Source organism: Rhea pennata, chromosome 7, assembly GCF_028389875.1.
Source record: "Rhea pennata isolate bPtePen1 chromosome 7, bPtePen1.pri, whole genome shotgun sequence".
Classification (NCBI taxonomy): domain Eukaryota; kingdom Metazoa; phylum Chordata; class Aves; order Rheiformes; family Rheidae; genus Rhea; species Rhea pennata.
Genome location: NC_084669.1, coordinates 32,722,835 through 32,738,110, shown reverse-complemented (window position 1 = coordinate 32,738,110; position 15,276 = coordinate 32,722,835). Strand labels below are relative to the sequence as shown.

Sequence of the window (15,276 nt, the reverse complement as noted above, 5' to 3'; positions counted from 1 at the left end):
GCAACTGACTGCAGCAGAGCAGTGGTCAAGGTATCTCTTACACGTACGCTTTTTTTTATATCTATAAGGTGCACAGGAATTTAAAAGGGGGACCATAGTCTTGGCTGAACCTTTGAAACCTCTTAAGTGTCAGGAACAATATTGGATGAAGTTTCTCCGATATTGTCTGTCTTACTGAAGATAAAGAATTTTAAAAAATGGACTGAGATGCTTACAAAAATTAAAAAAATATTTTTGTATCTTGCCCTTACCGTTCTCAAGACTGAAAACCTGGTGTGAAGCATAATCCAGAAAATTGCGTCAAGAGGATTTGTTCATAAGTATATAGTGCGTTGGCATCAGCAAACTCTTATTATGGCTGTCATGTTCTGTATCTTAGAGTCTTACTCTAATCTTCCGGCAGCATTCAAGTTTTGTGTTTTCCATTTTTATTCGATTAATTAGAGAAGTTTGTATGATTCTGCTGATTGTGAAATTATCAGAATTTTTAATAGAATGCTTGTAAAGATTACTTTTTATCCAAATTAATAACAAATATAATATCTGACTGCATTTCTATATTGTTTAAATGGAAAATACGTTACCTTTGGAAGCAGAGAAAATGGTAAATGAGAGCTATATTTATGTACTTATCTTGCCTTTAAGTTAATCTCCCGTTACTAGTCTTGAGCCTTTTAGGTTGCTATAGAAACTGCCATAGCCTCCAACTGTGCTTCTTCCAAGACTTAATTGCATTCTGAGTTTCATACATTCTCTATTAACTGCAGCCCTGGCAGACACAAGCACACTGCAGAATGAGTTGAATTAATGGTTCAATATGATATATGCAATTTTTTTAATATTATGTTTCCATATCCCATTTCAAATTTTCCTTTACCAGCTGATAAAGCTCTTCTCTAAAACACAGTGATACCACAGACAAGGATTCTCTTCGTTTGCTGCCACTATACTTGATACTTTCCAGCCTTCCATACTATTAGAGTAGCTGCAAAAATTGTTAGACTTAAGGATTTTTTTTTCCTTAAGGAGGTCAAATTATTCATGAAATATTATAGCTTCACTGAAGTCTTCCTGAGACTTCTCCTTCACCTCTACCATTTTGAGACAACTGTGGAGGCACTTCAATAGCTCTGGTAAGCTTTTGCTGACTTAGTACTCTTTATTGCACAATTTTTTGCTTGCTCAGTGTGGGTTAAAGTTAGGCAGTTTTCATCCAGGCCTGTTTTTCAGGTGAGAAATACTAATTTATCAAAGTTGAAACTGATCATGGCTATGTGCATCATTCAGTATGTTTTGGGGAAGTATTTATTATACCCATGATGGGAAATCTCTTCAAAGCCAGACTGAAATTCTCTCTCACTCAACTGGCACAACTAAATCTGAGATTTGTTTTCCTACTTAGTTTTTAGCATAATGATACAGTCAGCACAAATACACTGTTCTTATTGATGCTGTTCTACATTCAGTGGGGATGGACTAGACCTTAGCTGGTTAACACCACCTTCCACTGAATTACGGGCTTTAAAATTAGAATTTTATAATAATGAAAGCAATTCCAGTCCAGGACTGTTCTTACCCAAAAGGAGGGAAGGAAATGCATCACAATAGGAGGAAGATAGCAAGCAGAATATATGATTTTCATCTCCTGTTAAATCGTCTATAATGTCTCTGCTTTGCTTGTGCTTAATGGGGAAAAGGAGGGATATCCTCTTTGCTATGTTGCTCTAAGACCTGGGATGTTTCCATACTTTGGGACGGTGCCGCCCCAGAGATCTATTTCTACTCTTGTTAGAGGCAAACTGGTGAGGTGACAAAGTCAGACTGATGCTGAGAACAGGGCAAAGCACAAATTTCACCAAGTTGTCACTTAAATGTTCAAACCTATTAAGTCATACTTTTAGGTACTGAACATTTGTAGATAGCTTTGCCATTCTGAATATGTGCTGTGTTGCTTGAGTTACGTATCAATGGTCACTTATAAAAATATTTTTGTAATTTAGTCCTTTCTGACCTTGGCCTCGTTGCAGTGTTTTTGAGTGTATTTGTTTGGAAATTTTTGTTCTTTTTGAACTCCTTCAACAAGAGTTCATTTGAGAAAGGAAGAAATTATGACAGTGTTGCTGGAGTTTATCTGAAAGGATGTAGACAGTTTTGCAGCACTCCTCACTTTTTTCCTCATACGCTTTTTCATTAGCTGCCTATTTTGCACCTCTTGCCACAAGGCAGTGAGCTTCCTGTCCAAGAAATTAAATTTCATCCACAACATTTCATCTTTTCTTCTTGGCTGTTGTGTGAGCTTGCATGTTAGGCAGAGCTGGATTTCTCTGCCAGTGCTGTGGCTCAAGTTTCAGCATGTTACATTTCTTGGATCACCCTATAGAACATCAGCATACATTCTGAAAGTGTGTGTGATGGAGACCTTCTTCAGCCCTTTTAAAAACGCTTAATTTGGGATGGGTTTCATTTGGATTTCAGTGTAAAATAAGCATTGTTTGTTGGCTCATGTCATTCTTGAAAAGCCATATAGGTGCCATGTCTCCAAGTTGTCTGTCTGCATAAGCTATTTTCCAGGCAGTGACAGCACTTCATTTACAGAAAGCACTGCTTGTGATATTTCTGTAGGCGTTAAGAATAAAGACCTTGCCTATCATCTGGACAGCAGAATGTGTGTGTGTGTGTGTGTGTGGAGGGCTTGACACTGGTTAAATATGATTGCTGAGAATTTTAGTAAAGAGAAAAGACTCATTGCAAGTCTTAGATGTGCCAATAACAGGTTGTTCTACTCAGCTGTAGACTGTATTGCAATGGTTTTTGTCATAAGTCATAATTTTTTGTTACTTCTCCAGTTCACTGCATTTTTAGGCTGTTCCTGCAGACAAATGACACCTTGTAGGTAGCTAGGTGTTAATGGCATCTCTGGGGCCACAGGAATTCATGCAGTGATGGCTGGGAATGCAGCCCTTTGTCTCCATGATGGACTTATCATGGTCCTTTGCATCTCCTGCCTTGCCAAAACCTGTCCTCAGGTACCTTCTGTTTATCCTTCTTCCCCTGCCCCTCCTGTCTGAGAAAACTGACTCACAACCGGCTCTTGTACAGTACCCGGAGGCGGGTGAAAAAACAGAGATGTTTCTCCTTTTACAGCTCTTGTACTAGTCCCTTTTATTTGTCAGACCAGCTGTACTGCTACTTGGGAGATGTTTGTGTTGGAAGCCCTGCTGTTTCTGGGAGCAGGGAAGATAAACCATACAAGCTGCTGGCAGACATCAGGGAGAGGGATTTGAGCCAAATTGCTTTAATGGACAGTGGAAAGATTAAACTTTGCAATAGACTTTAAGCTTTGATTTCTTCTTCTTCCCTTGTTTCTCAACATAATCAAAGAAAGGGAGGAGGGAAACTTGCCCACAAAGAGGATTCTGGATGAGCAGGGGAACTGTGAGATGGTTCATACAGATCTCAGAGAAATAACCTCACAGAAATAAGGAAGCACACAGTGTAGTGGACAGGTAGGGATGGACCATTCAGCAGATTGATCTTGAATTCGGTCTTGCTGTTTTGGTTCTCCAGCGCACACTGAACAAGGTGAAAGAGAGCACTATGAAAATGTAGGTGGAATGTAGGCACTACTAGGCAAAATTTTCAAAAATTTTGTGAAATAGGGGCCTAGTTATTACTTTTAATGTGATTTCTATCTCCTCCTCCTTGTACACTCAAAATCCATCCTCGGTGTAATTTCTACTTTCTGATCTTAAGCCTGCTCACTGCAGTTGCCACTTAGCGGAGGAGTTTCACCTATGTATTAACTACAGGAGTCGATTTTGAATATCCTTGCATGGGATGCAATGGAAATGAGCACGGACTCTATTAATATCCATTCTTACGTAAACAGAATCCATTTTCTTTAATTCTTCAGCTAACGAAACACTGTGGGAACAACGGAGTCCAAAGCTTGGGAATTACTCTACAAGGAAGACTCTCAGTGTTTCTTGGCAAAAGCTGCTTTATACACTAGGCTTACTTGGTAAGAGCCAACAGTAACAAGGTTTTATTCTGGACAGGAGTTCAAATAAATAGACACTGAATGTTTCTGCCTGTCTTTGAACTTTGCACACACAAATCCCAAAGATTATTTCAAAGAAGGCTTAATTTTGTCTTATTAGAGCCAGATACTCAATTGTGGGGGGTCTAATGAAAGAAAAGAGGAGTTGGAGTCCCAAATGAAAAATCTCTCATTTCTTTATTTTCTTCCAAGAATGGAAATATATTCTGAATTCTGTGCTGCCAATTTGCTTAACATAAAAAGGCAAAACCAAAAGGCAGAAGGTGACTGAGGTGACTTACTCTGCAATAATTGGATTTCTGTCATCTGTTGCTATTAAATTTTTATTAAAGCTGCTGTAGGAGCAGCTGAGTTGTGTCATAAATAGTGCTACAAGTCAGATATCATATACACAATGTTTCTTGGGTTGTTGAAGACTGCAATGGATTCATTAAGTGGCATTAGATTTACTATTATCGCAACTTCTATGGTGTCCTTTAAAAATTTTTTTATATGCTTGTATTGAGTATGCATATTAGATGAGAACTTGGATATCTCCAGTATTGCTCCAGTATTGTATAATGTGTATGTGAGGCCTCACCCTCATACATCCATCTATACAGTACTTCAAGGCAAAGAAAGCAGAGGATGGTGAACTTGTTCAGTACATTAAAAAGTGTATGTGTGATTTCCTGTTAGAAAGAAACACTTTAGTGTTTGTTGTCTGGCTTCAGTATGCAAGATCTTTTTTTATTATTATTATTTTTCTTTTACATCAATAATGTGCATTTTCAGACTTCATTACCAGCATCTATAGAAGTATGTGGCAGTATTCTGTGCCCTGATGTGCATTGCTGAAGGAAAGTGGGGAACTCTCTTCCCTAGTGGCTGCTTAGCTGGGCTGAACACTGATAGCTCGGTGAATGTGATACTGGTACCTTGGTGTTCCTGACTGTCAAAATAAAACCAATATAGATGCTGCTTGGTGCTGTTGCTTTGACTCAGGACATGCTACTTACAAAGACCTCTGCAGTTTCTTAGGACTGCCTCAGGCTGAATATTATTTCAGTATAAAGATAACGTAATTAGAGATAAATATAGGGAGAAGATGAATGGTCATGTTTATTCTTGGGTTGTTGTTGGGGTTTTTTTGCTAGACAGTACAATCTAGTTAAGAATGACTTCAGAATGTAATCTCACATACTAAAAAGCTGCTGCAGATCTGACAGGAATTAATGTGCAAGAAGGTAGGGATCTGTTTCTCCTGTGTGTATTATTCTTCTCCTCCCTTCATGAAATCCTATCTTCGCCCTACTCTGCTTTTGGATTTTAATAAAAAGCTGAACTGTGTTTCAAACTCAAGGGAAAAATGTGACCAATGTATCTTTGCAGTCTGCATGAAGCAGGAGCCTGTTTCTCTTGGCTTGTGCTTTTTAATTGCCAATATATTGTTGTTATAAGCAGAAATACTAATAGGAAACCAAGTCATCACTAGTTAATGCACTGACCTGCACAATTAGTTTTCAAATAAATCTGGATAGCTACTAGAGCCTTTATATTGAGTACACATTGCAACAATGGATGTGTAACAAGGTGATCTGTTAAGACCTATATACAAGTGCAACAATGAAAGAGATATCAATCTTCATAAATGCAGTGCAAAACTAAGGGAAATCTGTACCATATGTGCAGCATTAGTGACAAAAATGAGCCATTCCTAAGTCCAGAAATAAAGCTATAACTCTACATATGAAGAGGTTTTCCTAGATCCAAACATAATGAAATACATACCGTATTTTGTTAGCTGCTCAGAATTGTATCTGGCCACCTAAAAAACATTTCTGTGGTGGTTGAAAAGAGTATAGAATTTTGAAAGGAGACAAAAAAGAAGAAAAAGTATAAATAATAAAACAACTCAAAAGCAATAATCTTTAATTAAGAAAATAGTTAAATGAAGAAACAGTTTTGATTCTGTTTCCAAGGAATGTATACTATGTAAGGAAATAGAAGGTAATTATTCTAAGAACACCTGTGGTAAAATCATTAATTATGATCATTCATATAAAACTTAATTAAAAGCACATCTTTAATGCAGCAGTATGGTTTTCCCTACGTGCTGCCATGTGGGACTGACTGTCTTCTGCCCTCTCTGTTGTTTAAATTAAATAGCAACAAATAGCTAAGAATGTAGTTCTAGTTTTCTCTTATCTGCCTTACAAGCATATGAGTTCCAAAAGGAAGGTATTCAGAAGGAGGTAGTCTGCCCTTGTTAGAGCAAAAGAATGAGTCTCATTCTTCAATGCTATTGAAACAAGTTGCAAAAGTAACTGAAAGATTTGAATTTTATATGTCTATTGGAAACTGAGTTTGGCCATGCACCATTTTTGCTTCCATTTTCCTCCGCCAAGTAACTCAAGTGTACTGGGGAGTATTAGTATCCCCATTGATGGTTGATATGGCGAGATGACTTACTCTGTAAGACCTTCTGGTCTAGCACTGTGCTGAGAACAGCTACCAGATTGCCCAGGCTCTGCGGGGTGTGATGCTTGACAGTGGGCATAATGTGAGGAAATAGGAGGTAGGGAGGGAAATGTAAATGCAACTCTGCAGCTGACATCTAGTGATGGAAGGTGGCATTCAAAATGGCCAGTGGGTTAAAACAGCTTCTCTTTAAAGAAGTAACTTTTCTAGCATTGCCTACCTGGGAAGAAGGTGCTGACAGGCTCCTATGCCTTTTTGGTAATTAAGTATGGCATATGAAGGAGAGGAAAGAGTAATTTTCTTGGATTTCTTTTTTCTAGAAGTAGCTTAAGGATTTCTTGAAGGCAGAAAAGTTGGCAGATTTTGCAAGCCACAGAGGCCCTCTCATAGATCTTGCAAAATTTACAGGGTTGGAGCATGCTCTCATCCCAGATTGCTTTTCTGCATGTGACATTGACTTCCAAATACTGCATGATTTTTAAAGGCAAGACATTTGTTTCCAAAGCATTTCTGTCATTCCTAAACCAGAACATGCTAGGTTATTGCTCACAGACTCTGCTAACAGACAGTATGTTTCATGTAGCAGCAAGCTTCCCAAATCAAAGTTGGGGATATGGTGTTAAAAGCAAGCCAACCCCCACACTACTACAGTTACACATATTTCTGGTACACAAAACCAGACTGACCATGAAGTGTGTCCTCTCTCTCTCTTCCTTGCCCCCAAAAAGTCAGTTATGTTCTGCTACAGGCACAATAAGACAAATCAATTCTGAAGTTTATAGGTGAGCTATTACAAAGAACTTCTGAAAAGAGACTAAAAGGGAAGTGTTTGAACTCCTGTGTCTTCAGTGTATTTGTCTGGCTTGCTTGCAGTGTGCCAAAATAATTGTGCCCTGTGAGGAGATGTGTCACTTGAAATTTGAGGTAGGTAGTAAGCTGACTTCCAGGCCAGCTTGAACAATAACTGAAGAGGACAAACACTTCTTGAGTTGTTTGAAATTCGTTTTTAAGCTGTTGTGCAGCAGGCATTTGGAAGCTTCTCATCAGAAGACTATGACGAGCTAGAGGTGCTATGATTATACAATCTATGAATCCTACTGGGGGAAAAATCTCCTCAAAAATGCTTTTTGAGCACTACAATGAAGTGACATTGTAGTATATCATATTGCAGATCTGAAAGCGTGTGCAGGGGGAAGGAGAGCAGGACCAAATAGGAATGTAACATATAACTAAACTGAGGTTTTGGTATATATTGAACAGAGCAAGAACAACTTGGAAACTTTACTATATCCACATTTAATCGGACTGATTATAAAACCTGTTTAGGAGTCTAGTGCGTAATCATTGTGTTCACACACAGCAGTGAAGAGATGCTGAATTCACAGTTGCATTATTTTCAAGTTTTACTGGATAACAAAATGAGCAATGCCTTTTTTTTTTTCTTTAACCGACTGAGTGGAGTTCTTCAAGTTAAAAACAACTCTTACTGTTAAATGAATGACGTTTTTAAAACTTCGGGGTGTATGGGTTTTTTCCACAAACCTTTTACCTACTTAAAAATAACATGTCATTAAATTGACTCAAAAATCTGAGTTAAACTCAGGCAATAGCAAATTGACATAATGTTATAATACCAGAAAAACTTTATCTGTTCTAACCTCAGAATAAGAGAAAAAAATGCAGGAAACTAAAATCTCTGCCACTACTGATTTCTATTATTCAGCATGTAAGATCCATTGATAAATTGAGATTAGATCTAGAGACTTAACCAATTGTGGCACTGAATGCTAAACATCTTCCATATCAAGAGATATTTGTACTAATGTGTTTCAAGTTTTATTTTTGTAAAATTCTAATTTTCAAAGTTAATTATATACTTCAAGGTAAAATCATTGACATGTCAGGTCAAAATGTCTGTTAAAATGTCTATTCTGTTAAAAATATGAAATCTCTGTAGCAAACAGCACTCTAATGTTGCTGTTCAAAATATAGACAGAACACTGCAATTGAGTAAAATAGGTAATTACAACTGTAAGATACACCTCTTTTTTTTTAAATACAAAAATAATTTGATGCAAAAAAACTTGATGGTGAAGCAGGGATCATTACCATGCTGATTTACTTAGGGCATTCTTGAGGCTATATAAACTCAGACTGTTAAATGACTAATAAACATAATAATGAAATAGTTTTGAAATAGAGTACTGAACACTGCAACGTTACTAGGCATTACAGTATAATTGCAATAAAAGGAGAAGAACCTGAAGTTTGTAGTGATTATTGTCAATTATATGTACAGAGAAGATGCATATAAAATGTATACAAATATATACATAGTTGAGGTTTGTTTTGATTTTGAACATAAATTCCAGCTCCTTGTGCCTGGAGGTATCAAGGTAGCTGGAGAGTAGCTGAACCAAGCAATGCCAGGCATTAACTCAGGGCTTACAGTACCTATAGGATGTCCATTAGGTTTTTTCCTTGTAACAGGTCTTCTCTAAAAAATGTATGTTTTAATAGATTATCACATGTATTCGCCCACAGCAGCTTATTCCACTATTCTAAGATGCTGAAGTCGTCAGTACACACAACCCTTTTTTGAGTCTTTGAGTAATATCTTCTCCTGCAGCTGTGCTCTTATGGTTGCTGTCTTTCATAGGAAGCCAAAAAGGACTATTTTCGTAACAAAGTTTAATGGAACAAATCGAGGAGGTGTATTCAAAACACAGTGGGTAAGGCAATGGGTTATAAACACATGCGTCTTTGGAAAGTTCTACCTTAACCTTAAATACTCCTTTCCCTGGGTTAGGTGAGTTTGAGGCTATCCACTAGACTTCTTGCATTTTTAGATTCTGAAGAAATATTTCCTCAATGGCACTGTTCAAAAGAGTAGTGTATTCTGTGCTGGCTTTGTACAGCGCCATCAGAAGAGGGAGAGAGAATTCTTCAGGCAAGCATAATGCAAGCTTTCACGTGGGACCAGTGGTGGGAGATGTGCGGGACTGCAGGAGAGAGAGCAGACTCCCCTCACCCTCTGCAAAAATAAAGCTCTGACGCCTTTCAATATTCTTTGTTCGTGACGGGACAGAGCCTGGTGGAGTCATCAGTATATATATATATGTATATATAAAAAAGCTTCAGGTGAAAATATTCCCTTTAGTACTTAGTTTCTAACTGGCATTTTCAAGACAGTTTGGAAACTTCACTTGTTTTTAAGATCTGGAGGTTATAGAAAGAGTAGAAGGTTTATTATATATTGCCTCAGTGTACTGATTGAAATTAACCTTTTGCATTGCAGTCTCTTACATAAAATAGGCTACTGTATTGTTTAACAAGTGGATTCTCTTAGGCTTTTTTTACACTCAATTCAAATAACAACTTGATCGAGTGCAACAGCTTTGTGAACCATCCCCCAGTGGTTTAGCTGTTTGTGGAAGAGGTCCAAAAATCCAGAGCCAAAGTCTAATTTTGCAGTGGAAATGAAAAAAAAAAATCAGAATCTTTGTGTGTCTTTGTGATGCAGAATATTTTATTTTTCAGACCTGTTCTCCATTTTTGTTGGCTTCAGTCTCCCTTGGTTTCAAGTGATACATTTTAAATTTGTTGAAAGAATTGTTAATTAGCACAATTTCTTATGCTAACTGCTAACTGCAGAGATCCCTAGAGAAATCCTTGCTCTTATTCAGAAACTCATGTGCAGATAAGAAATAATTAGGCATGCTAAAGGTGTTGTGATACAAACAATGAAGTTGTGTGTGCTAGCTCAACTTGTTTATAGTCTGTTCCGTTCCTATGGAGAGTTTATTTTCTCTGCAGGTAGTGTCTAGTTCAGGCAGAAAATGCTTAGTGACCCTTTATTGAAAAAGGTCCAGAGAAGAGCATGGAATAATTAAAAGCTGGTTGTTATAGAGAGAGTTTGGACAAGAATTATGCAGACTTTGACCTACAGGAACTGTAGTCAACACAGAGAAAGGCATGGATGTGATCCCCAAGCGATTGACAAAATATTGGATCAAGGTCAGAGTAAAATACGAGAGCTTCATTAGAAGGAATGAAAACCACCCCCCACTGGAGTATGAGCAGATGGTTAAAGTGTGCTCTTGGGCGAAACAAAAAAAGACTTGGACCCAGCCTTCCCTTTCTGGGTGAGTGCTGCGGCCACGGAGCTGGAGCAACTGAGCGTTTCAAGACCAGCAAATAGTTCAGGTTGGAAGGGTCCTCAGGAGGCCTCTAGTCCAGCCTCCTGCCCCCAGCACTTCCCCTCGGTGCCCTAGCATGTCTGCAGCGTGCAAAAAGGTATACTGGCTGGTAAATCTAGCACGCTGTGGTGCTGAAAAATGAGAATTAGTACGTTGGGGATCAGAATTTTCAGTTTAACTATAAATTCCCTTAGCTGTAAATAAGGAGTCGTAGTTTTAAGACTTAGATGCATGTGTTAGGGATGAAGAGCAAAGGCAGAAAGTGCATGCTGTGGTAGGCTTTCCTTTCAGCCCAAAGCTAAGCCTGGGGTTCCCAGCTGGCTTTCTCACAAAGTAAACCATTGATTCAAACTGTTAGGCTCCTCATCTTCCTTTTCACCTGAGCATTATTAGTATTAGTTATGTAAATGAATGGAAATTGTGTAGTGCAGTGCTGTGCATCAAATTTCTCTTGGCAGGCACTGCATGCTCCAGTGGTTGGGTGGTATGTGAAAGACTTGGGCCTTGCTTTATTTAGCAAGGCAACCTACTTAGCAAGCATTTAGCATATTTAAGTTCTTAAAGTTAAGCACATGCTTAAGTGTTTTACTGACTTGATGCCTAAATCAGAGGTTTTCCATTTTTATGATAATTAATTTGAGGTTGCTTAAGGTCTGGGTTAATAAAAAGTTACTTGATCTCTTTTTGTGCCTGGCAAGTTCTTCCTGGGTAGCTCTGATTAGCTGTATAGTGCCTGTTTCACTACTATGAGATAACTACATGACAGATGTAATTACAGCAGCACTTTTATGTCTGTACTGCAAAATGATGAATGTTTGTGATGTCCTCATTTTCCAGATTAGGTTATGACAATCAGGCAGGAAAAATCACAGGGGATGAAAGGATACAAAGTGAAAAAGTTTGCAAAGCAAGACAGTTTCCCGGTTTCTAATTACACCTTTAACTGTATGGGGTCCAGATAACACGAAATCTAATCAGAACTGTATCTTCTCATAAAATAAATAAAAGTAGTAAAGCTGAAGTCGTTCAAAACTGAATCGCAGTTCTGTCTTAAATAGCAGAAGTGCCATTTAAGCATTCTTAAAATCCCTCCTACTTGGCTACTATTTCTTACAGATGCTTCCCATATTCAACTAGGAGCTCTTACTATTTTGAATTTATATCTTCTGTTTGCCCCAAGGGTTACTAATCATCATAGCTTTTAAATTGTTAAAAATTCCAGGGAACTTTGAACAGGAGAGATTTAATGTGTGTTGTAGATTGATGTGAAAAGATGCAGATTCAACCTCTCCCAGAGAGTGGAGGTAATTGGACACAGGCTTCAGCAGCATCAGAAAGTTTGGGCTTGGGCAAAATATTCTTCTGTATCCAAGTTGAGGTCGCCCTATTGATTTGGATTTATTACCGTTGTGTAATACCAAAAAGTTAAAAACAAGAAAGACCAAAACCTTTTACCACCCGTTCAAGCAGGATTACTTTTTCTATTGTATTTTTCAAATAAGATGCTATATACATTTACCCTTTCTGGTCTATAGAGTTTTGTTTAGTATACTTTTCCTTTATTTCTGTTCCTACTGAGTTAATGTACTCCTTTCTCATATGTAGAAAGAGGCCATTAATTTAGTAGTCTTTAAAACATATCATTTCAGCATTTTAAGTGTGACAGCTTTTTCAGCTATTTCTGTTAGAAGTGTGTTAATTAATTTTCTGTTCCCTCAGATGGGCTGTGAGCTAAGCAAATGATAGGATGCAGTCTCAAGCATGACAAGAAAATTAGAAACATTTAAATGAACAAGTATTTATGAAATAATTTATCCTCCTGAGAATAGACAAGAACAGCATAACTGAACATTGGACCAAACTGGTCTTGAATTGCAACCCAATCTTCTATATTTTCTTTCTTTTCTCTGTACAGAAAGATAACACAGAAGATGATAAAAGAAACAGACACATGTTATTAAGGTAGGATGAAAGCACCTGATATTTAAGTATTGCTTGGAAACTTTCATTGTCACATAGCAATATGTATAATGTACTACAATGTAATGATTGTTAGTTTGTTGGGGGAATAGCCTAAAAAGCGAAACTTAGAAGAGTCTTACTGCTAATGTGTATCAGTTCCAGACAGATAAATAGAGACCCAACAGACTAATGTCTCATGCTGACCTCAAACAGATGTTTTATTCCTGATACTATTTATTCTATATGTAGATATATTCATCTGTTTTTTTCACTCTGTTTATAGATATCTATGTCATGGGTCACCCGTTGGTGTTTCGTAAACTGCAAGGATGAAATGTCTTGTTTCAGGTAGTGTTTCTTGGGTTTGCACCTGTAAATTCTTAGTGCTGGCTGGCACTGCAGCATCACATCAACAGGCTAGGTTACAGTCAGAGTAAATGTACTGTAAATTATTGTGTATGCTCCCTCTAGAGAGGGTGAGAAAGGTAGCTGTCAAGTCATCACCTTGAAAGCTTCCTGTCAAAGAGGGCTAGGGTGACCGATGACTGTGCTTTATGCAGGTGGTTAAATTTAGTGAAGAGAGAAAAATTGAAGTGCACACAAAGCTGAAATTCCTTGCTGTCGTTCTATCAGACAGGTTTGGCTGTTACAAGACTTGTGTTTATGTAAGCAACAAGCATTATGTTATGTCCCAAGATCCAGATTTCCTTGCATCATTTCTCTGGTATTTGGCTTGGGGACTGTCTGACCACTGACCATAGCTTAGCCAAAAAAAATCTCTTAAGGGAATATTTTTGCCTCTAAGGCTTAAAAATACAGTAGTGTCTTACTCCGTTTGAATTTTGGAGCATAGATCCTTGGACTAACCTAGTAGTCACTGGAAAATCATGGTACGTGTTTCGGTCTTATTTTTTGTGGGGGAGAAGTGAAGGTGGGGGGCTGTTTTGAGATTCCACTAAAGCATCTTAGTGGAGGCCAAGTTTATTATGCTCTACAGTGGAAAAGCAGAAGAAAAGATCTTATGGTTCAGAGGAATGTTAAGAATTTCCCAGATACTTTGGAATACCATACACTGCTAAAGTATCCCACTTAATATTCTGCTTGCTTTGCCAGAAATGCAGCACATTAATAAACCCCATTAGTTAGGAAATAGCTTTCTGAGTGAACCGGGAGAGATAATTGGAAGTTTTAGGCAAAACTGTTGAAGCAGAGACAAGCTGGCATCTCCCAAAAGCTAATCAAATACTAGTGGAGCAATAAGAAAGTATAATACATATTTGGGAAACAAAAGTCAAGGGGAAAGAGTTGAAAAGATACTACCTCTATTTGCTTGCAGATAATACCTCCTTGTGGTGAGCCTTTATCACCACAGAAATTACCAAGCACTATTGAAATAATCATCTCTTTGTGAAACGGTGTCTTCCAGAACCATACTGACTGTTCACATTTGGTGGAGGACTCATATGTAGTCCTAATTCATTTCTGGATCTGAGATATAATATAGAGTTCAGCAAATAATAGGATTTCTGGACATTTTTTTCCTCCAATTTTGTTCCTAATGGAACAACTGGGATTTTTTTTTTTCCTGATCATATTGAATTTAAAACATTCCCATTCAGGTTATGGAGCAGGCAGGTTTCAGTATCTGCAATGAATGTTTTTATAAATAGTGGAACGTATCAATAAGGAGATAGGAAACGTGCAGTTTCAAACCTACTGGAGTTAGAGTATTCTTCTCAGAGATTTGAGATCAAATTCATTCAAACACAGGGGGAAGTTAAAGCCAAGTTTCCTACCTTAACGTTTTGCCAAAAATTTGGGTTTTTTAAAAAATGTTCTCATCCTCAAGTATTTTTTTTACTCTCTCTGCCATGATTTTTGCTCTTGCTAAATGAAATTTGTGCAGCAAGTTCAAACCTAATTTATGTGTGCTTGTGGACAGCTAGATCCACTTATCTTAGAGAATCTAGTGTGAATCTGGCATTCTTTTATAACCAAGATGTGGTGAAGATCAGCAAAAGGCAATTTTTCAGGAAAAAAAAAAAAGCTTTAAATATGCCTGTCTTAGAAGCAGTGCTTTCTTATTTGCTTATTAGGTATCAACCAGTGGCCCAATTGCTGATACAAACTTCCTCAATTGTTTGTTTCTATTCAAACAAAATTAAGCAAATGCTATAGGTAAATGTTCACTTTGCAGACTCTTGTCCCAGCTGTTTGTTACTGCCACTCCATTGGACAGAAAACACATAGCAATTTGCTTCTGGCAAAATAAGATGGACTAACTGTAATCAGTGGTTTGAGATAGCGTGGCTGATTCTTGTCTAAGCAGAATGTGGAGCACCCAAATGAAGTGATGTGATCTCCAGCCAGCAGGGGCACTACCTACATTGAACGGCATTTCTGGTTTTAAAAAATTACCTTGCGTTGCAAAATGGTCACTTCTGAATCCACCTGTCAGACGTGAAAATCTGACAGTCTGTCGCCTAAAAAGGTGTATACTGTACAAAGACAAATACTCATGAAATAAATATATAGAAGAGATAACTGTAGCATTAATTTCCTGTGGTGGGAATAGATATTCTGATTATGAAACCT

The 15,276-nt window shown here is 37.7% G+C and overlaps 1 protein-coding gene across 1 annotated transcript in view; it reads left to right on the top strand.

The window, feature by feature from the left end:
- Positions 1-15,276, top strand: part of FAM13C (family with sequence similarity 13 member C) — a 108,599-nt gene that overhangs the window by 23,628 nt on the left and 69,695 nt on the right. Inside the window, exon 6 of the mRNA XM_062580464.1 lies at positions 12,635-12,681. Within this exon, the coding sequence (XP_062436448.1) occupies positions 12,635-12,681 (47 nt within the window). The remainder of the gene's footprint in view (positions 1-12,634; positions 12,682-15,276) is intronic.